We start from the raw sequence: 24,111 nt of genomic DNA, 5'->3' as shown, positions 1-24,111 counted from the left end.
TCTGATTCACTGCAGTTGGAAATATAAATTGGCAGAGCCTCTCTGACAAGTCATTTGACAATAAAGATTAAGAACTTAGAATAACAGGCAGACCCTGTGGCTCATTAACTCTACTTCTTGGAAGCCAGCCTAAAAAATAATCAGACATATGGGCAAAGATTTATGTTTAAAGGTGTTTATTACAAAGTAATTTATTAGGCAGTTATTATCCTATTTGGCAACAACATAAATGTTTAAATAAATTAAAGTACATTTCTATCCATGATTCTAAATGAGGTAGTAGAAGGTTCTGTGTATGAATTTCTGGGGGAGGTATGTTTAGTTTATAAAAGCATACTGTAAAACTGCCATTAAAGGAAGGTATAAGGTATTTGTATGTATAGGAAGATGAGCTTTAAAATCCTGGGATCGCCAATTGATATGATGGAATATTATACATATTTTAAATTTTCAGTAATTTTGATGACCTAGCAAAAGGCTCATGATAAGCAAAAAAGAGATGGAAACGTATAATTACAGAATGACCTGAACCATGAAGAAAACTGCATTTTTTTAAAAGTCTTGAAATTAATATGCCAAAATGTTAACAGTGTTTGTCTAAGGCAGTAGAATATTTTGTTACGTCTTTACACTTTTTTTGTATTTTCAGAGTTCTCTGAAACAAGCATGTCTTACTTTAGTATAACCAGGGGGAAATAACTTTAAAATTATACACTTAACAATAGATTCCCAATATAATTGGAGAGATGTCATTCTTCTAAAGAAAATTCCATTTACATTCCAGGGCTTTAGGATCAGATACAGGAGGATCAACCAGAAATCCAGCTGCCCACTGTGGGGTTGTTGGTTTCAAACCAAGCTATGGCTTAGTTTCTCGTCATGGTCTCATTCCCCTGGTGAATTCAATGGATGTGCCAGGAATCTTAACCAGATGTGTGGATGATGCAGCAATTGTGTTGGGTATTTATATGATTCCATAGAGTTTCAAAACATTATAAATTTCACTGTAAAACAATGTGTCTGTTATTCATAAGTATTTTTCCTTACAGGTATGCTAGCTGGGCATGACCCCAAAGATTCTACCACAGTTCAAGATCCTGTTAAACCATTTACACTTCCCAGTTTGACAGATGTGAGCAAACTATGTATAGGAATCCCAAAGGTAACTCTTCCCTTTTATTACTTTATAGAAATACTATCAAGTCAAATCTCAGAAAGTAGTAAGGTTTAAATTTGGTAATCATTGTGCAGATGTAAAATACAGCAGGTGACTATAGTTAATAATACCCTATTACATATTTGAAAGTTATTAAGAGAGTATTTTTTTTTTAAGATTTTATTTATTTATTCATGAGATACGCGGAGGGAGAAGCAGGCTCCCCACAAGAAACCCGATGTGGGACTCGATCCTGGGACTCCAGGATCACACCCTGAGCCGAAGGCAGATGCTCAACCACTGAGCCACCCAGGCATCCCAAGAGAGTAGATCTTAAATTTTTTATCACAAGGAAAAAAACCTGTAACTGTGTAAAGTGATCGATGTTAACTTAGACTTACTGTGGTGATCATTTCTTAATATATACAAATATTGAATCATATATTGAAACTATCATATTGTATGTCAGTTATACCTCAATAAAAAAATTAAATGATCATGTTAATTAGGGGTCTGTATACTTTTTCTATAAAGGGCCAGTTGGTAAATATTTTAGGCTTTGTGGGTCAGTGTCTTTATTGTAACTATTTAACTCTGCCACTGTATTGTGAAAGCAGACCATGGACCATATGTAAATGAAAGAGTGTGGCTGTGCTCTAGTAAAACTTTATTTTCAAAAATAACTAGGAAGTTGTGTCTGGCTGGTAGACCACCATCTGCTAATCCTGGATGTAACAACTGAGCTTAGGGCCATACCTTGCATAGTAAAGGCTTAATACATGACATGTTACCTTCTTTACTACTATTATTAGTATTACTACTGCATTTATTACTGTAGTAACTGAGTAATCATTTATGAAAGTAAATATGTTAAAGTACTGACCTTTAAAAAACTTTTTAAGTTTAGCAGTAAGTTTTTGGATAATTTTTTGTTGTGGGACGCTGTTCTATGCATTATAAGATGTTTAGCAGAATCGTTGGCCTTTACCCTTAGAGATAGTACCCCCACCACAGCACCACCCCGCAAACAAAAATGTCTGCAGACATTACCCAATGTCCCCTGGTTGAGAGAAGGATAAAATTGCCCCCATTGGAGACCACTGCTATAGAGAAATACTTTCTTTAAAATTTTCAGTTAAGATAATAGCTGTGCCTTCTTTTATGGATTTAAAGAGAGCACAGGTTGTAGAAAGAGACCTATTTTAGAACCCCAGATCCTCTACTTACCTGCTATGTAACTTTAGGAAAGTTACTTGTCTAGTCTCAGTATTTTTCATTAATAAAATAAAGGATAATACATGCATCATGGAATTGTTAGAAGAATTAAGTTAGGAGGCATCTGGGTGGCTCAGTCAGTTAAGCATCCAGTTCTTGATCTCAGCCCAGGTCTTGATCTCAGGGTTGTGAGTGCAAGACCCATGTTGGGCTCCAGCGTGGAGCCCACTTGAAAAAAAAAAAGTTCAGTCTAAGATACCTTATAAAAAAGTTTCTGCAAAAGCATTAAGTGAGAGGACCTTTGAAAAGCATCTAGCATAATGAACATTTAACAAATATGGATTCTCCAGCCAGTTCTCTAATCTTTAATATTGTTGTATCCAGCTCACAAATAACTGGTACAGTGATAGTCATGCCATAAACACTCTTGAGTTAGTTCAGCCTTTCTAGCTACCTACTAGCAATTTAATCAGATTTTCTAATGTATTGCCAAACGTCCTAAAGTATGTATTTTTTAAGTACATAGTTTTATAAAACCATCTGTACAGATGTTCTAATTTCTGCATCTTGACTTTTTCCAATAAGGAATATCTTACACCAGAACTATCAAGTGAAGTGCAATCTCTTTGGTCCAAAGCTGCTAACCTCTTTGAGTCTGAGGGGGCCAAAGTAATTGAAGTGTCCCTGCCCCATACCAGTTACTCAATTGTCTGCTACCATGTATTGTGTACATCAGAAGTGGCATCAAATATGGCAAGATTTGATGGGCTAGAATATGGTAAGATGGCTGTGTTTGGGATTTTTAAGGTAGTTATCTTAAACATTTGGAAGTTTTACTTATTAGTGACAAAAAAATTATCCCCAGAGTGTTAATGATTTAGGCAAGTAAACCAGTGAATCCTCTTACCTTTGTCATTTAGTCTACTGTTTACACTATTCATCATAAACATCTCTGTATGTTTGGTTCCCCTATCTGAACTGTGAATATTTTACAGGAGCAGTATCTTTTCTTTGTATTCTCAATCTGTCAAATATAGTGCCTGGCATATGGTAGGAGCTCAACAGATATTTGGCTGGATGGAGATGGTGAAGGATAGATGGATGGATGAGGGCATGAACAAATGAAGTTTCCCTTTTGGTTATTTTCTTCTTTCTCCTTGATTCCTGGCAGATAAATAAAAGGAGCCACTAAGGATAGTCTTCCAGAATTTTAGTATTGGTCACAAATGTGAATCTATGCTTGCTTTTCAGTGAAAACTTTACTTCCTTTTCAAATAATGTTTACCTCTTTTTTGTTTTTAGGTCACAGGTGTGACATTGATGTGTCTACTGAAGCCATGTATGCTGCAACCAGGCGAGAAGGGTTTAATGATGTGGTGAGAGGAAGAATTCTCTCAGGAAATTTTTTCTTATTGAAAGAGTAAGTAATTAATTTAGGGGTTTCCCCATATTTGAAAACTCAAAAGTACATTAGTAGCATGTCTTTCAAGTCTTATAAGTTGAGATATTTGCTAAAGAAGCAAAATCCTTATGATTTTAATTAGAAATCATAATTAAAGTCCTGATTATAGCACTTCTAGTGTCTGGTTATTCAAATGCAAAAAAAAATTGACACTCTTGACAAATGATTAGTACAAAACTAAGTATGAAGCCCTGAAGAATTTTAGCCTCATTAAATGTCCCCTGACTATTATTGCAACATTGGCTTATTGTTGTTAGAGACTTAAGCAGAAAGTTACGTTGGTGTATCTTGAAAAATTTAGTAAATCAACTTAGTCTTCCCCTACATTATGTATCTGTTTACTCCAAGAAAGAAATCTAAATTATTAGGACTCCTACTTAGATTGTCGTCAGTATAAGTTTATTCATCATCTTGTGAATAGGATTCATCTTGCATACCTCCAAGTCTGTCTAAGAGGACATGAGAGGTGTGAAGAGGCAAGAATGAGTGTTGTAATGAATAGCTTCATGGAGTTTTTCTACATTCCCTAAGGACAGAAAGCATTATTTTTCATCTGTGTATCCCTTCAGGGCTAATACTTAGGATTACTTTTTCCCAAATTCTTTGAACAGCCATAATGAAAAACAGCATGGAGGTTCATCAAAAAATTTAAAAATAGAACTACCATATCTAATCCAGCAATCCTACTTTTCAATATATATCTAAAGGAAATGAAATCACTACCTCAGAGCATTATTCACAATAGTTGAGACATGAAAACAACCTAAGTGTCCATTATCAGATGAATGGATTAAGAAAAAAATGTGCATATATATACAATGGAATATTAACCATAAAAAAGAAGGAAAATTTGCCATATGTGACAACATAGGTGGATGCTAAAGTCATTATCCTAAATGAAATAAGTCAGAGAAAGACAAGTACTATATGATCTCACTTAGACGTGGAATCTAAAAAAGCCAAACTCAAAGAAACAGAGGGAATAGTGGTTGCCTGGGTCTAGGGGAAATACGGAGATGTTGGTCAAAGGATATAAACATGAAGTGATAAGATGAATAACTTTTAGGGATGTAATATATATCACAGCATGATTACTATAGTTAACAGCACTGTGTTATATATTTGAAAACTGCTAAGAGAGTAGATCTTAAATGTTCTCACCACAAAAATATTGTAATTATGTAAGGTGATAGATGTGTTAATTAACTCTGTGGTGGTAATCATTTCACAATATATACATATATCCAATTATATTGTACACCTTAAAGTTACACAATTTTATATGTCGATTATATTTTAGTAAAGCTGGAAAACAAAAAACCTAAAAATATTTGATTATGTATCATATTAAAAGACTCTTCTCCTGTAAATCAAAACTATAATGCAATATTACCTCACACTTGTCAGAATGGCTAAAACCAAAACACAAGAAACAACAGATATTGGTGATGTGGAGAAAAAGGAACACCCCTACAATGTTGGTAGGAATGCAAACTGGTACAGCTATTCTAGAAAACAGTATGGAGATTCCTCAAAAAGTTAAAAATAGAACTATCCAGCAGTCACACTACTAGGGATTTACCCAAAGAATACAAAAACATTAGTTCAAAAGGATACATGCATCCCTGTGTTTATAGCAGCATTATTTACAATAGCCAAGAAATGGAACCAGCCCAAGTGTCCATCAATTGATGAATGGATAAGGAAAACATAGTGTATGAATATACAGTGGAATATTACTCAGCCATAAAAAAGAGTGAAATCTTCCCATCTGCAATGACATGGATGGAACTAAGAGTATAATGCTATGTGAAAGAAGTCAGACAGAGAAAGACAAATACCATATGATTTCACTCATATGTGGAATTTATGAAACAATACAAAGGAGCAAAGGGTGGTGGGTGAGAGAGAGAGAGCCAAACCAAGAAACAAACTGCATTATAGAGAACAAACTGATGGATACCAGAGAGGAGGAGGGTGGGGGATGGTTAAATAAGTTAAATAAGTGATGAGGATTAAGAGTGTACTTGTCATGATGAGCACCAGGTGATGTGTGTAATTATTGAATGACTATATTGTATTGTACACTATATTGTACATATGGTAATTAATGGAATTAAAAACTTAAAAAATAAAAATTAAAAAAAAGTCTCTTCTATATTGACCAGTTGATTGTAATGATTTTTGGAACAGGAAAAGAAAATGAAATGTTGCCGATGGGTTTTCTAAGCAAAGACTTAGTAAGTGGAAGATGTTACATTTGCCAAATATATCTGATTAGAATCAAGTTGTATATCTCAGGGCACAAGTTAATAGACTGTATAGGTCACTGGTAACAGCATATAAAGAAACTGAAGGAGAAGAGTCTGAAAGCTTTTTCCAAGGTCAACAGTTGGGGATACTGACAAAAGGAAGTGAGAATTTCCGTTGATATCCCTATTTTCTGAGTCAGGGAACGTAAAGTCAGTTTTGTTTGGAGGGAGCCAAAGGCCAACCTCTGAGCCACCCAGGAGTCCCTGAACATAATTATGTTTGAGCTACATTTAAATCTGATTTTTACTATTTGTCTTCAATTTGTCCTATCCGTTCTTTCTTTTAACCTCTTTTCATGCCGCCTTTTATTTTTTCTTTAGTTAATAACTTTTCTCTTAAAGAGATTTAAAACAAGAAAAAAAAAGTCATTTATTATTTTCCTAAATATTTACTATTTCTGGTGCATTTTATTATTTTGTATAGATCCAAATATCCATCTGGTGTAATTTTCTTGCTGCCTAAAGAACTTTAATATTTCTTGTAGTACAATCCTGCTGGCAATGAATTCTTTCAGCTTTTGTTTATAGGCAAAAGTCTTTCTTTATCTTTAATTTTGTTAGATATTTTCTCTGGGTATAAAATTCTAGATTGATAGTTTTTCCTCTTAATACCTTAAAGATCTTGTCTGTGTCTCCTGACTTGCATAGTTTCTGAGAAGTCTATTGTTATTCCTGTCTTTGTTCTTTTGTGTATAACATCTCTTCCCTCCCACCACCACCCCCCAGCTGATTTTAAGATTTTATCCTTTGTTTTCAGGACCTTGTCTGTTATGTGTCTTAGCGTGATTTTCTGCATATTTCTTCTTGCTTATGGGTTTGTTGAGCTCCATGGATCTGTGAGTTTATAGTTCTAATCAAATTTGGAAAAGTTTTGGCCATTGTTTCTTAACAATATTTTTTCTGACCTCCTCCCTTCTGGGACTCCCTTCATATGTATGTTAATCTGCTTGATGTTGTCCCACAGCACACTGATGGCTCCCTCCTTGTTTGTTTGTTTGTTTGTTTTTCTTTCTTTTTTAGTCTTTTTCTCTGTGCCTGCTTTTGAATAGTTTCTATTACTATCTTCAGAATCACTGATCCTCTGCTGTGTCACCTGCTATTAGCCCAGTCGGTGTTGTTTTTATTTCATATTTTGTATTTTTCATTCCTGGGCAAGTAGGTCTTCTGATCTCTTCAATTTCTTTATGATATCATGTTTTCTACTATCTTCTTGAACATATGGAAGATATTTACAGTAGCTGTTTTAATGTTCCTATCTGCTTAATTCCCACATTTCTGTTGTTTCTGGATGTCTTTTGTTTGTTTTTTTAAAGATTTTTTTTTTTTAATAAATTTTTATTTATTTATGATAGTCACACAGAGAGAGAGAGAGAGAGGCAGAGACACAGGCAGAGAGAGAAGCAGGCTCCATGCACCGGGAGCCCGACGTGGGATTCGATCCCGGGTCTCCAGGATCACGCCCGGGGCCAAAGGCAGGCGCCAAACCGCTGCGCCACCCGGGGATCCCTGTTTTTTTAAAGATTTTATTTATTTATTCAGAGACACAGAGAGAGAGGGGCAGAGACACAGACAGAGGGAGAAGCAGGCTCCATGCAGGGAGCCCGATGCGGGACTCGATCCCAGGTCTCCAGGATCACACCCCAGGCTGCAGGCGGCGCCAAACAGCTGCGCCACCGGGGCTGCCCTCTGGATGTCTTTATATATATATATATATATATAACCATAACTAGGGGGTAAAAATCAATATAAAGGCTTCCTTTTAAAAAGGCTTTTTGCGGACGAGTCCAAAAGGGCCTTTAGGTTCATTTAACTCAACTCTACTTGAAGAATTTCGCCAGATGCCTCATGTATTATGAAGTCTTTCCACTTTGGCTGTTAGGAACACGCACTATGGCTAGTCCTGTATGAGCTCTTGCAATTGTTTGACTTTTCAGTGATTCTTTCCCCAACCTTGAGAATTTCTTCTTCTATGTGCATGGATCAGCACTCAGCCAAAGACCTAAGGGATCACTCTGCAGATCTCTTGAGGTCTCTTTATGCTCTTTTCTCCTCTCCAGTACTCTGCCCTGCAAATTCCAGTTGTCTTTGCCTCCCTGAACTTCCAGTTTTGGTCTCTAACATCTTGAGAACTGCCCCCCCCTGAAAACTATGCTTAAGTTCCAGGAGTCTGGGCTGAGGCCTGAAACTGCCTCCAGGCATGATGCTGGGGAAATTAAAGGGCTCACTTATTTGCTTCCCTTCTCTTAGAACTCCCTCTCTTGAATGCCTGTTGTGTAATATCTGAAAATGATTGCTTTATTTTGCCTAGTTTTTTAGGCAGAATAAAGCAGGGTAAATTACTATGAGTAAATACTAGGGTATATATATATGGCAGGTAAATCCCATCCCTATTGCTCTATCATTAATGGAAGCAAAAGTTCTGTTTTTGAACCATATTTAAAGTAGGAAGAAATTTAATAAAAAATTTTTGCTTCTGTTAGAATAAAATTGAGGTTTGGGAAATGCTGTTACTGACATCATTTAAAACATCAAATGTTACTGTTGTATAACTTATAGGAAATACCTGCATTTCTCTTTCTATAGACCCTGTGATTAAATGACAATAAAGACATTTGATATATCTCAGGACACCTGCGTGGCTCAGTGGTTGACCTGCCTTTGGCTCAGGTCATGATCCTGGGGGCCTGGGATGGAGTCCCACATCAGACTCACCCTCAACCGCAGGGAGCCTGTTTCTCCCTCTGCTTACATCTCTGCCTCTGTCTATGTCTCATGAATAAATAAATAAAATCTTTTTAAAAAAAGACATTTGATATTTCTGTAGGATTCTTTTAACGTAAGAAAAGCTAGCACATTTTAATCTTTATTATATTTGGTCCTCAGTAAGACTGGAGTAGTTACGTCCATTTTTACAAGTGAGGAAATTGTATCCACTTCAGGAAGATCTAAAGCATGCTTTCTTTTTCCCTTTCTTTGCATCATTGACTTATAGTTACTTTTATAGGTGGCTAATTCCTCAATCTTTTCAGTAAAGTAAGCATCTTTTCTTGAATTTCACATTTCCATTCCTGGGGTATGCCTATCCATAAAATACAAAATTGCAAGCACTGCATACTTTCTCTAGTTTCTGTTTCCAGAGCCTGTTTCCTAGTGTCTAATTATGATGGCATATTAGAATTTTGCAAAACTTCAGAATCCTTAAAATAACGAGTTACCATTATACTACAGATGAAATAAAACATTATTATAATAGAAGGAGGATTAGAATAAGCCTCCAAAGACCTGGTTCTGGTCTTTCCTTTATCACTGCCAGTCTTTGTAACCTTTGGAAAGTCATTTAATTGCTTTGCACTTGATTTTTTTCACCTGAAAATAAATGGTCTGGTTAATGATACCCCTTGAAGTGGAAGATATCCACTTATTTAATGATATCACTATTATGTGATTATATGTATAGAATTGTATCAGCAGTGAATTCTGATTAAGCTCCTGATATAAAAAATTCTAGAATAACAGCACAATTGAACAAAAATCATTTATATGTGTTGTCAGGAATCTTAGTGGTGCCTACTTTTAAGGGTCAAGAAGCTAGTCATTCTTTAACAAGCCATATGTGTGAAATTGATTCAAAGACATAAGAAAAATCCTTAAAATATCATCTATTTTTCCACAGAAACTATGAGAATTATTTCATTAAGGCTCAGAAAGTGAGACGACTCATTGCTAATGATTTTGTGAATGTTTTTAACTCTGGAGTGGATGTCTTGCTGACTCCCACCACCTTAAGAGAGGCTGTACCATACCAAGAGTTCATTAAAGAAGACAACAGAACACGAAGCGCCCAGGATGATATTTTTACACAGGCTGTAAATATGGCAGGTAAGGATCCCTCTGGCTTTTTTTCAAATTTTTAAATAGGCGCCCTGGCCTTCAACTGCGGTTCTAGCTAGATTGTTGCCTGAAGGCAACAGCTTGTTCTTCTGGAATGCTTAGGAATCTGTGTATGTATGTGCGTGTGTGGTATGTGCACATGCTTAGGCATGCATGCACTTGCAGTTACCATGCACACACATACTCAATCTACTTAATAGCATAATTTTAACTTTTATTTTGGAAATTTTCAAACCTACAGAGAAGTTGAAAGAATAGTATAATGAATATCAATATGCCCTTTGCCTGGATTCATTCATTTTGCCTTATTATATGCGTTCTCCTTCCTCTCTTTCTCTGTACGTATACACACATATACACACACACACTTTTTTAACTGAATAATTTGAATGATTCAGCATCATGGTACTTCACCCCTAAATACTTCAGCATAAATCTAAAAACAATGACATTCTCCCACATAACCAAAATTCCATTATCACACCAAGGAAAACTAACCATGAATATTATAATATTGTAAATATAGCCCATATTTAAATTTTCTCAATTGTACCAAAAATGTCTTTCATAAAATTGTTTTTTCCCCTAACATGTTACATTTGTTTATGATTTTTTTTAAATTTAGAACAGTTCTCCAGTTCTCTGCTTTGAGTTTTTGTTTTTGTTTTGTTTTTTAACATCAGACTGCTTTGTAATTTGTGTTTTGGTCATCAAACATAATATAGAAAACTCGAGGAGAAGGAAAGCCTATTGTATTTCCCTATACTTTGTTTACTATGTTCATTTCTTCCCAAAATCTGAAGATTCTTTGTTTTATCATATACTTTCTATTTAAATTCCTTTAGCCATTTTTTTGAGGGTTAACCAGTTGTTAACCAGTTTTCTTAAGTTTCTTTCAAAGAATGCTTGATTTCCTTTCATGTTTAAAGATTTTGTTCACCGGATACAGGATTTTGACTTGACATTTCTTTAGCACTTAAAAAAAATGTTATGCTACTTTCTTTGGCCTGTATAGTTTCTTTCTTTCTTTTTTTTTTTTTTTTTTTGCCTATATAGTTTCTGATAAGAAATCACCCACCTTTTAAAATTTTTATTTTAATTGACAATGACTTTTTTTAAATTTAATTTTTTTATTGGAGTTCAATTTGCCAACATATAGCATATCACCCAGTGCTCATCCCGTCAAGTGCCCCCCTCAGTGCCTGTCACCCAGTCACCCCAACCCCCCACCCACCTCCCTTTCCACTACCCCTTGTTCGTTTCCCAGAGTTAGGAGTCTCTCATGTTGTGGACAATGACTTTTTTGAAGAGCCTAGTGCACTTGCCCCATTGGATGTCCCATCCATATCTGGATTTGTTAGATTGCTTCCTCTTGATTGTGTTGAATCAGGTATTTTTGGCAGAAATACTACATACTCTTCATGTCAGGAAACAGTTAATGTCAGTTTGTTCTACTTTCAGAAACTAAGTTGATCCCTTAGTAAAGGAAGTACTGCCAGGTATTTTCCGAGTAAAGATACATTTTTCCTTTCATCAATTATAACCAATAGATGAGGCAATACCTTGAGATTGTGTGAATATCATATTCCCCAAAAATCTTGAACCCAGTTTTAGATCTTTTGGTGCTCCTTGCCTGAATTATTTCCTAGAGAATTACAAAATGCTGATTTTTCTGTCATTCTTTCTACATATATTAGCTAGCAGTCTTCTCTAAAGACAGCTTCATTTTTTTTAATTCAACATATAATAAACAGTTACTATCATTATTGGTTTTGATGGTCAAATTGTCCTAAATTTGGTCAATAAGAGCCCTTTCAAGTTGCACATATCATTTAGCCCTATCCCTATTAATTTTTTTTTTTTTAATTTTAGGTATTTATTCATGAGAAACACAGAGAGAGAAGCAGAGACATAGGCAGAGGGGGAAGCAGGCTCCCCACAGGGAGTCCAGTGCGGGACTCCATCCACAGACCTGGGTCACGCCCTGAGCCAAAAGCAGATGCTCAGCCACTGAGCCACCCAGGCATCCCTTTACCCCTATTAATTTCTAAAAACTTCCTCATTTTATGGCATAATAAGATATCCCAGAGTCTTGTACTTTCTCTGCCCCAAACCTGGAATTAAAACTGAGCTACCATATCTTATCTAACATATTGGCAAACATTTGAAACTTCAACAAGGATCCCTGGGTGGCGCAGCGGTTTAGCGCCTGCCTTTGGCCCAGGGCGCGATCCTGGAGACCCGGGATCGAATCCCACGTCGGGCTCCCGGTGCATGGAGCCTGCTTCTCCCTCTGCCTATGTCTCTGTCTCTCTCTCTCTCTCTCTCTCTCTCTCTCTGTGTGACTATCATAAATAAATTTAAAAAAAAGAAAGAAAGTTCAACAACATGCTCAGTTGGTAAGGCTGTAGGGAGAAAACGTTTTGCTGATGGGAGTTCAAAATAGTACACCTTTTTTGGAGAGGAATTTGGCAATATATAATTACATATGTATTAATCTTTTAATGAAGCAATCCCTATTCATCTGAGAGACTTTTAATACCAAAAAACATGGGATGCCTAGGGGACTCAGTCAGTTAAACATCCGACTCCTGATTTTGGCTCAGGTCATGATCTCATGGGTGATGTGATCAAGCCCTGTGTCCAGCTCCACGCTCCACAGGAAGTCTGCTTGAAATTCTCTCCCTCTCCTCTTCCCCTGCTCACTCGCTCCCTCTCTCTCTTTCTCTCTCAAATTGTTAAAAAAAAAAAAAAAAAAGGAATACATAAAACACATAGACAAGGAAATTCACCTGGGTATATTGTGAGATAGCTCAGTACTGAAAACAACCTAAATGTCCAACCATAGAAAAATGAGTGAATAAATCATGGTACAAACCACATAATGGAGTGCTATGCAGCTATAAAAATGGAATGAAGAAAGTCTCTGTGAGCTGATACACAGTGATATCCAAGATACATTGTTAAGTGAGCAAAAGGAAGGTACAAAAGCATGCATATCATACAATTTTTGTTCCTTTTTGAACCTTATCTGTCTTGTACCTACTAGCACTGGAAAGCAGAAGTCTCCCCTTCTTAGGATGGAGAATTAATCAACTAATAGTTGTCTTTCTTTTCTTCAGGATTGCCAGCAGTGAGCGTCCCTGTGGCCCTCTCAAACCAAGGATTGCCAGTAGGACTGCAGTTTATTGGACGTGCATTTCATGACCAGCAGCTTCTTACAGTTGCCAAGTGGTTTGAAAAACAAGTACAGTTTCCTGTTACTCAGCTTCAAGAACTAATGGATGATTGTTCATCAGTCTTTGAAATTGAAAAGTTAGCTTCTGTTTCTCTAAAACAGTAATGATAAATATAGCATGCAAATTAAAATAACTTAAAGATTTTATATTCTAGAGAAGTCAGTTGATCTTGTTAAATTCCTATAATTTGGTTCATTGTCAACACAATCATTCCTTGGGATCACTTTTTAAAACGCTTGTGATATAGTTAATTAATAAGTCATCTGTCAGCATTTATTAAATATCCACTAAGTGTAAAGTACAGGATTTTTCCATTAATACAAGATACATGTTCCTGAAAAATGATGCATTTGCAAAAATGTTCATTAATGGGGATCCCTGGATGGCTCAGCGGTTTAGTGTCTGCCTTCGGCCCAGGGCATGGTCTTGGAGTCCTGGGATCGAGTCCCGTGTCGGGCTTCCTGCATGGAGCCTGCTTCTCTCTTTAGGTCTCTGCCTCTCTGTGTGTGTGTGTCTCTCATGAATAAATAAGTAAAATCTTAAAAAAAAAAAAAAAAAAAAAAAAAAAGTTCATTAATAAGAACAGAGCTTAGAGTAAAAGTAAGCTTAGGTATAACCCTCTCAAAACTTGTACATCTTATAACCAAAGTGCTAATAAGAGCTGTAATGTGTACCTCCAGAGAGAACCTGAACAGGCAGGCAGATTGGCAATTCAATGGTGGTGGAGGCTGCCTCAGGGAATGTTAAAATGCACAAAAACAATAAATGGGAATACTTGCTTCTGAGTGCAGAACAAAAGAGTCAGAAGAGGAGCTCTGAGCCCTGGAGGAAGTGCAACCTGCTGGGGACCAGAGTCATGCAAGACTGAGGGTGTGTCTCTCTGGGGAAGAGCCCAGGTGCAGACCCTCTTTATTTCTCTAAAAATAGAGCTGCAGTGACTGAAAACTTTCTCCTTTTTTGCTAAAGGTGAAAATTTTACTTCTGCTATCCCAGAACCTCATGCCAAGGAACAGAAGAACTCCATGTTAGACTGACTTCATTTTCCTAGTTACCATTCGCAGATGAACTCACTGGTATCCTAGAAACATTTGTTATAACCTAAGACCCCATATTGGACTTGAAACTTGGTAGGTAGTGGAGCATGACTTTAGTGAGAAAGTTTCGAGATATACAAGTACATCCAATGTGAAAAACTTGTAGATAATTTGGTGAGGATGCCGAAGACAGAAAAGCCCATAGCCTCCTCCCTTACCCTAGAGTCTCTATTCCTTATGGTTTCTTTATCCCCTTAGCTTAGCTTTCTTTACAAGTGCTATTTGGGTCCCTTGAGCTCAAAGAGATATAAACAATCTGTATTCAATTTGGAAAAAAAATTTATGAAAATCATAGATTAACCCACTATAAGATTTCATCATTGGATTTGTCTTGGCCAGAACCCCATCATCATCCCGTGTTGATCAGGTCTTCTAATTTGGCACTTATGTTACTGATAAGTATAAGTGGGAAACTGAATTATTTTTTAATAAATTCACTTCGTTTAGTAAGGAAAAAGTCTATTCTATGAAGTACATGAGGGGAAAATCTAAGTGGTGGAGAGCCTTCTGCAGAGCCCCTGGAATGTTGCATCATAGGAGGTTAACCTGCCTGTTACTTTTTCTTTAATTTCTCTCCTCCCAGGATCCTTCCACTCCCAAACACTCAGTTTGACAACCTTTGTATTAAATCTTTCAGGCCCACTAGTCTTCTTATAAATCTTGACTCTGAATCGCTGAAAGGAAGAAATTCATAACAGAATTGCATTATTTTATAACAAGGAAAAAACATCTTAGCTGAAGGAGCTAACATGATGTAAAAAGCAAACAAATGATAAAATCTTTGCCCCAGTCTTTTCTTAATGTGTGTATAATATGAAATAAATTTTTTTCAAAGAATATTTATGCAGTTTCTCTTACTCCTCTTATTCCTGTATCTCTGCTTGAGCTGCACTAATGATTTGAAACTGGAAATAGGGAAGTGAAACACTGAGTGTTCTCACATAATACCCAACTAGCATGAAATAATACCTAATTTGTTTTTCTTTCTTCTCCATCTTTACCCTAAATCTAGTAGATCTCATTTTACCAAATCACTGTCTGGGAATTTAAGTGGGAAATGGTTTCTGCATCTCAGCTAATTAAATCCCGAAATTGTTAGCAATTCTGAAAGGCGAAGGTGGCTACAAGTGTAAGATGAGTCTCCTGATAAGACACAGCAAAACAAAGAGAAGTTAGATTCAACAACAAAAGCATCACTAGAGCGAAAAAATGTGATGAGATCACAAAAGCTGGCACCCCCAACACCACCCAGAGCCCAGGGAGCACGTGGAAAGTCAGTGTTCCGTGTTGGCCCACAGTGTTACCAAGAAAATCACTTGAAACCAGGGAGGCAGACTGTTCTCTTTGGCTCTTTGCTACCAGGTCATCAGGAACACAGAGGATCTTGAGCCAGCTAGAAAGGAGCATGATACGGAAGAGGAGCTTCTAAACATGACAAGGAATAGTGACTCCGATTAGGAAATCACCTGAGCCTTCTAACGCAGACAGGAAATACCTTTAGGATTTTAGACTGGAGGACTGAAGAGAAGCAATACTGAGCACCGGTAGGTAGCGCTCAGGGATGCTGCGAATGGCGTGTCTGTCCTACCCTGCTCCAGTCAAGGGAGGGGAAGAAGCTAATGGAATTTGCACAATAGCCTCTGGTATGAACATTCACTCATTAACTACCTTTAATCTCCCTCCCTTTCCTCAAACATCTCATCATCTATACCAAGGTTAAATGGGTATGGACTGTGCAAGCCTGGGGTAAAATGTGTTCCTTGTGTTGAGAAGCACCAGAGGACAGTTTAAAGTAGGTCTTCCTCAGTTATTTCATCACTTAAGCAGTGTGTACACTCGAACACGAACCTGAAGATTTCATAAAGGCAAATAACGAGAAAAACCCAGCCAATGTTAAATAAATGTAATTAATACAGGATTTCAGGGAGTTTTTTTTTTTCCATTTCTTTTTCTTTATACCTCAATGGAATATAAATCCAAAAGGATTTTAGGCAATTTATTAAAAACATTATTACAATAGTATAAAAGTAAATAGTTGAGGAAATCAGTAAAGTGAGAAAAGTAACAAAAAAAGGATAAAACGAGGAATAAGGTTTAAAATAAAAATGCTGGGCAGCCCGGGTGGGTCAGCAGTTTAGCGCTGCTTTCAGCCCAGGGTGTGATCCTCGAGACCCGGGATCGAGTCCCACATTGGGCTCCCTGCATGGAGCCTGCTTTTCCCTCTGCCTGTGTCCATGCCTCTCTCTCTCTTTGTGTGTCTCTCATGAATAAATAAAATCTTAAAAAAAAAAAAAAGATGGTCGGAAAGAATGTTCTAAATGTCTCCTTCTAGGACAAGAGAAAGGAAGGAAGGGACGCCTGGGTGGCTCAGCAGTTGAGCATCTGCCTTCAGCTCAGGTCCTGATCCTGGGGTCCTGGATTGAGTCCCACATCGGGCTCCCTGCATGAAGCCTGCTTCTCCCTCTGCTTGTATCTCTGCCTCTCTCTCTCTCTGTTTCTCATGAATAAATAAATAAAATCTTAAAAAAAGAGAGAGAGAAAGGAAGGAAGTGGACAGTGAGAAGCCAGATCAGTTTGAAGTGAAGAATAAGAAATTGAAGGTGTCCATGCTGGACAGTTTCTATTTTCTCCTTAACGTAGTAGCCAAGATACAGCTCTTAAAAAATAAAAATAAAAATAAAAGATAAAACTAAAAATGCTTCTCAAGGTATTTATATAGATGCTTAAAGCTGTGTAGTATGACACAGTGGGAAATTTTCCAGTAGATTACCTAGTGGATAAGGCCACCAGATTTAAAAATCAAATGAACTTGAGTTCAAACCCTATTATTGCCACTTATAAGCTGTATACCCTGTCCACGCTTCAGTATCCTGACTTGTAACATAGAGATAATGTTCCAAGGGATGGTTGAGAGGACTAAATTTAAATGATGTACTGAAAGCTAGCATGATGCCTAATAGACTAAGCACTAAATATTTTGTAGCTCTAAGTAAATGCACGCAATTATAAATATAAGTCATTTTCTTATACAGTTGACCCTTGAGCAACACAGAATTGAACTGCGTGGGTCCACTTACATGTGAATTTTTTTAGAAGTATAGTACAGTACTGTAAACGTTTTTTCCTTATGGTTTTCTTTTTTTTTCTTATTTTTTTTATTTATGAGAGAGAGAGAGAGAGAGAGAGGCAGAGACACAGGCAGAGGGAGAAGCAGGCTCCATGCACCGGGAGCCCGACGTGGGATTCGATCCCGGGTCTCCAGGATCGCGCCCTGGGCCAAAGGCAGGCGCTAAACCACTGTGCCACCCAGGAATCCCTCCTTATGGTTTTCTTAATAAAATTTTCTATAGCTTACTTTATTGTAAGACTACAGTATATAATACATATAACATTAAAAAATACATGTTAACTGTTTATGTTTTTGGTAAGACTTCTGGTCAACAGGAGGCTATTAGGAGTTGAGTTTTGGAGGAGTCAAGAGTTATATATGGATTTTTCAACTGCACAGGGTTCAATGCCCCATCTGCCACTATTCAAGGGTCAACTGTAGATACTATGGATACATGGTAAACTAATGACATAACCAAATAAGAATTTGCTGAAAACTTACACTAGAGACCAGTCCTATAGCTCCCCAATGATCTGATTTCCCTGAGGATGAAGTCTAAAATGTCAGGAAGAACTGATGGTCTGCATATTTCTAAAGCAATTTCCATGACCTTTTCTGATAAAGAATTGGCTAACACAGCATCCAAAGACTTGAAGGTCTTCAAAAAGCCTCTGTACACTGCCAATCAAATGAAGAGCAAGACCAACATGTTCTTTTAAGAAGGAATCCTCCCAAAATATGGCTACCACATATTCCTGGGGCGGGGGTGGGGGTGGGGGTAGGCTTTAGACAGAGCCAAATTCTTCCTCATAAAACTCAGCTCCATTCTGGGTGCCAGGGTGGCTCAGTCAGTTAAGCATCTGGGTTCGGCTCAGGTGACTATCTCAGGGTACTGGGATTAAGTCCTGTGTTGGGCTCTCTACCCAGCGAGGAGTCGGCTTCTCCCCTCTGTGCTCTCCTTCTTTCAAATAAATTAATTAAATTAAAAACACCTCAGTTCCATTCCGATGTATAGATAGACATACGTCACTGCAAACTATAACCTCTTCACAGCAATTAATTTAAAATAGGAAAATTTTAAGGTTGATATTACCAATGACCTGCTAGTATAGCCATCAGAGTAAAAGAAAAGTTAATGAAGTACCCATGGGGCATCTGGTAAGTATTTTCCAAGATAAATTTTTTGCAAAATGGACCTACAAAATAACATGATAGAATTGGTGTCAGATCATCTGCCAAGATGGTAATTGACAATTTTAGCAGAGTGCATTTAGCAGGACCAGTTGTCTATAGAGACTAATCATAGTATAGAATTCTTCTCTGGTTTCTATGATCGGGGTGAGGGGTGGATGCATCTAAATCATCCCAAACTGGTTTCAAGTCATTAACATACAAGCTCAAAGGAAGAGAGACTGCAATTCAGAGTTTTAAGACTTAAAATAACAAAGTAAATTCTAATACAGTATTTTACCAGAACCATTTTATAGCATGCATGTAAAAATATATAGAGCATCAAATTACATGCAAATTATTTTCTTAGCTATACCAGTCTATTTCTTCATGGAAATAGCAGGTAATTGGTGCAGAATTAAGGTGGTGCTAATGGGAAAAGAAGTGAGACATCATAAAGTGAAAATTAGAATTTAGAGCTTAACTCGATTAGAGAGTAGGAAAGAGGGAAAGAAACATTATTTTTATCCTGAGAAATGTTTACAACTAGGAGAACGATGCCATTCTTATTAAAAACAAGGATAGGGGGACGCCTGGGTGGCTCAACAGTTGAGCATCTGCCTTCGGCTCCGGGCGTGATCCCAGAGTCCCGGGATTGAGTCCCACATCGGGCTGCTTGCAGGGAGCCTGCTTCTCCCTCTGCCGCCTCTGTGTGTGCGTGTGTGTGTGTGTGTGTGTGTGTGTGTGTGTCTCATGAATAAATAAATAAAATCTAAAAAAAAAAAAAAAGAAAAGGAAAGGAAAAACAAAGATAGGTAGAATAATTTGTAGGGGCTAAAGATGAATTCCACAACCAAGTGGAAATACCTAATGGTGGGGGAAGAGGCAAGTAAAATGGAGTTTAGGGAGTCAAAAGGATAATAAATAGTGAAGTCTTATTTTGGGTCTCTTCTTCCCTTATGTTTTATTTTGAAAAATTTCAGATATAAAAGCAAACACCCACACATCCACCACCTATATTCTACTACTGCAATTTTACTGCATTTCCTTTATCACATATCTATCCCTCTTTTATCTCTAGTCATCCATTACTCTACCTTATTTTAAAAATGTTTATCTCAAGTGCATTTTGCCCTCAGTACTTAAGCATACCTAACATTAACTTGAGTTCAATATTTGTTTATGGGTTGTTGTTTTTTTAGTGTAAAACTCATATGCAATGAAATGCATACATCTTAAGTATACATTCCTTGAGTTTTGGCAACTGCATACACCTGTATAAGCCAACCTCCATCAACACAGTGACCATTATTATAATTACTGTCACTCCAGAAAATGATCTCATGCCTAGTCAGTCCCTGCTCCCACCCCTGCAGAGCCAACCTTTCTTCAGATATTCTTCCTCAACACAATTTATTTATTCTAGAATTTCCTGTGAATGTAATCTGCATTAAGTTACTTAAAAGATGATTAGGGGAATGTAAGATCTCCTTTTGATTGTGATCTGAACTGATTTTAAGAGGTTTGCATTTTTTTAAGTCACAAAGGTAATCTATGTCCTCTGTGGTGGTGATGAGAGAGACAACACACACACACACACAAAATCACTTGTAATCTCACCATCTAGATGTATGTATATGTAGATATAGATGTAGAGATGTGTTTTATTAACAAAATTGTTGTCATATTTCATAAAGCTGTGCAACCATCACCACTAGGTTCCAGAAATTTTTCATCAACCCCACCTCCATCAGCAGTCATACCCCATCCCACTCTCTTCTTAGCTCCTGGCAACCACTGTTTTCTGTCTCTATGGATTGGGTCTTTTCTGGACATTTTGCATCTATGGAATCATATAGTATGTGACCTTTTGTGTCTGGCTTCTTTTATTTAGCAAAATGTTTTCAAGGTTTATGAATATCAATATCTCATTGCTTTTTTAGACCTAAATGATATTCCAGTGTGTAGACATATCACCTTTAGTCTATTTATTCATCAGTTGCTGGACATCTGGACTATTTTCATTTTTGGAATGAATAATGTTGCTATAAACATTCATATACAAGTATTTGTGTGAACGGGTTTTCATTGTACTTGAATATGTCTACGGGTCATATGCTCACTCCTTTTTTTTTTCCGTACTTAACTTTTTGAGGACTGCCAAACTGTTTTCCAAAGTTGCTGCGTTGTTTTACATTCCTACCAGCAAAATACAAGGGTTCCAATTTCTCTACATCTTAGCCAACGCTTAGTATTATCTATCTTTTTTTATTATAGCCATCCCAGTAAGTATGAAGTGGTATCTCACTGTAGTTTTGATTTGCATTTCTCTAGTGACTAATGATATTGGATATCTTTTTATGTGCTTGCTGGACAATTATATATATTTTATATATTATATATTAATATATTTAATATATAATTTTATATATTATATACTTATGTGTTACAATTATATGTTTCATATTATATAATTGAGTGTCAAATTATTTAATATAATATATATTAATTATATATGTATTATATATCTACTCAATCTTTTGCTCACTTTAGAATTGGATAGTCTGTATTGATGAATTTGAGCTTTTTTTTAAAAAAAAAATTATTTTGGATAGAAATCCCTTATCAGACGTATGATTTGTTAATAACTTTTTCCACTTTGTGAGTTGCCTTTTCATGTTCTTGATGGTTTTCTTAGAAGCAGTAAAGTTTTTTATTTTGATAAAGCCTAATTTATCTATTTTTGCTTTTGTGGTTTTTGCCTTTGCTGTCATATGTCAAATGTGTCTAATAAATTTTAGTAAATGGTATGAATAAGGCATCTAACTGTAAAAAAAATACCAATTAGCTCAGTACCTGTCTACACTATTACTACAGTCTAAATGCTTATATATAGTTAGGTCTGATTTTGGCTCATTGTCAAAGCTTTGTTAGTTTTTCTTAAGGCGCCCCCCAGAGCACCCTGAGTGCAGGATTCAAAAAATAGTGAGATCTACAGTTTTGCTTCTGCCCATGTTTGTAATAGCCACGTATCTCACACTTTTAGGCATATATTAAATGTTTATTGAATCGAACATAATTGAGCTGAAGTGAATTGAATTGGAAAACAGTTTTAGGAAGGAGAAGTATGAACTCAATCATGGAATAGCCAACATTGTGTCCCAGCACTATTCAAGTTGTTTTTCCATTTCTGCTGAGGTCATCTCTGCTCTTGCCAAAACTGCTCTTTCAACACTTTTTTTTTTAAAGTTTTTATTTAAATTTCAGTTAGCCAACACACAATGCAATAATAGCTTCTGGTGCACAACTAAGTGATTCAACACCTTTCCAATACCATTGTGGTAATCACTAATGCTGTTTGCCAAATATTTCCTAGTTCTCTCCACTCTCAGACACTCCTGTGATTAGGTGTGACTCTGTGCCTAATTCCAGTCAATGCCTTGTGAGCAGAAGTATCATGTGTCTGGGCCAGAGTTTGCCAGGTGGGTACTCTCCAGAATTCTCTTTTCTTTCAAGCAATGTTCAAAATAGTGGCTGCTCCATCAGCCTGAGTCCCTGAGGGACTAAAGTTAGTAGAGCTCCTCTGTCAACCCGTTGGATGGGTGGCATGAACAAAATAAAAAAACTTAAAAACTTTTGTTGTTTTAAGCCATTAAAATTTGGGGTAGAAAGTCAATGAAGCATAACAGCCTGTCTGAACTAATACCCAAGTCCTTGTCCTCCTACTCTTAATTCACTGGCCTACTTTTTTTTTTTTTTTTAAGATTTTATTTCTTTATTTATTCATGAGACACAGAGAGAGGGACAGAGACATAGGCAGAGGGAGTAGCAGACTTCCTGCAGGGAGCCTAATGTCAGACTCGATCCCAGGACCCCGGAATCATGACCTGAGCCAAAGGCAGATGCTCAACCACTGAGCCACTCAGGGGCCCCACTGGCCTACTTTTTTGAATGGGAGCTAAAGGAAGAGCTTCAGGTAGCCCATAAAGAAATTGGGCCTGAAATGACTTCACATTTTTGTCCTCATTCACTCTTCTCAGATTCATAACAACTTCAACTACATTTTTGGGTAAGCCCACCATGTGTATACAGAAGCTGTTTCAGAACTGTCCCAGTGTCCAAAAAATGAAATGCCTGGTAAATTAGCATTTCCATAAAAAGTAAAAGAAATATTTACATAGTTACTTTAAATAGGTCCTAATTTACAGAAGAAAAAAACCTACTTTCCCATAAGGGCAAAATCTTCAACATGGCCCAGAAAGATCACTATAAAGAAATGTGACATTAATTCACCAAATTTGATACATAGTTACCATTTTCCAATCTATTCCATGGCCTTTTTTTATTCCTCTATTTAGTGAACATTTACAAAACTCTTAACACTGATGTTGTGCCCATTCTCCAAATGTATTAAACAATGAGGCCTCAGCAAAATATACATTGGTATAAACTATGAGCAATTAGTATAAACAAAATGGATGTATATAATTTGATAAATTGATCATTTGGCAAGTTGCTGTCTTGACCTGGAACTTTTATAATAATAATCCATGTAATGCTAGGGAAAGAGAAAAGAAGTAGCATTATGTATCAAAGAGTTTCAGCACACTTTTTTTTTTTTTTTTTTGCTTGACAGTGATTAATTAGAATTTCAACATTTCTAGAGGAAACAATTTAGCTAAGAGTTTCAAAGGGAATTCAAACTTATCCCATTGGCTCTGTATGGGACATAAAACCCTTGGTATAAGAGCACCTCCACTAAGAAAGGATTAGACATTTTGAGGCTTAATGAACTGCCAGTATGAAAAAACTACTAGTAAAGAAACTAGGACTACTACAGAATTAACTCGGAATTGGAATTAACTTTGAAATTAGTCTAACAGCCAAATCGTATTGCCACCATTATAGGCAGGCAACTTAACGTTTTTATTTTTGTCATGCATTATTTTTTATGAAAACCCTCACACTTTCCAAACATAAATGAAGTTTCAAAATATGCTTGTCAATACGTTGTATAAATATTTGAGCAAATGCCTATAACCGTATCTAAAGAGTAAACATTTTTAGTAAGTCAAAAGAAAAACAGTATTAAAATATTTATAGATGAGTTACTATTTTCTCAGTCTAAAATCCATATCTCCTCTTCCATCTTTTTCTTTTTTTTTTTTTCAGATTTTATTTGTTTGACACAGAGAGAGAGAGACAGAGCTTGAACAAACACGAGGTGTAGCAGCAGGCAGAGAGAGAGGGAGAAGCAGGCTCCTCACTGATCAGGGAGCTGGACGTGGCCCATCCCAGGACCGTGTGATCATGACCCGAAGGCAGACACTTAACTGACTGAGCCACCCAGGTGCCCCTCCTCTTCCATCTTTTTAAATTTGAGTATAGTTGACACACAATGTCACGTTAGTTTCAAGTATACAACATAGCCATTCCATAAGTTTGTATGTTATGTTATGCTCA

The 24,111-nt window shown here is 36.7% G+C and overlaps 1 protein-coding gene across 3 annotated transcripts in view; it reads left to right on the top strand.

Moving 5' to 3' along the window:
• QRSL1 (glutaminyl-tRNA amidotransferase subunit QRSL1) overlaps positions 1-15,208 on the top strand; it is a 32,355-nt gene extending 17,147 nt beyond the window's left edge. For all 3 annotated transcript variants that reach the window (XM_077902911.1, XM_077902910.1, XM_077902912.1), the window contains 6 exons: positions 785-960; positions 1,050-1,162; positions 2,957-3,149; positions 3,674-3,791; positions 9,819-10,024; positions 13,159-15,208. In XM_077902911.1, the coding sequence (XP_077759037.1) occupies positions 785-960; positions 1,050-1,162; positions 2,957-3,149; positions 3,674-3,791; positions 9,819-10,024; positions 13,159-13,379 (1,027 nt within the window). In that variant the 3' untranslated portion in view covers positions 13,380-15,208. The remainder of the gene's footprint in view (positions 1-784; positions 961-1,049; positions 1,163-2,956; positions 3,150-3,673; positions 3,792-9,818; positions 10,025-13,158) is intronic.
• Positions 15,209-24,111: the final 8,903 nt, after the last annotated feature.

This window comes from Canis aureus, chromosome 7 (genome assembly GCF_053574225.1).
Source record: "Canis aureus isolate CA01 chromosome 7, VMU_Caureus_v.1.0, whole genome shotgun sequence".
NCBI classification, from domain to species: Eukaryota; Metazoa; Chordata; class Mammalia; order Carnivora; family Canidae; genus Canis; species Canis aureus.
Note: the sequence above shows the minus strand (reverse complement) of the source record. Positions and strands in the feature narration are given on the sequence as shown.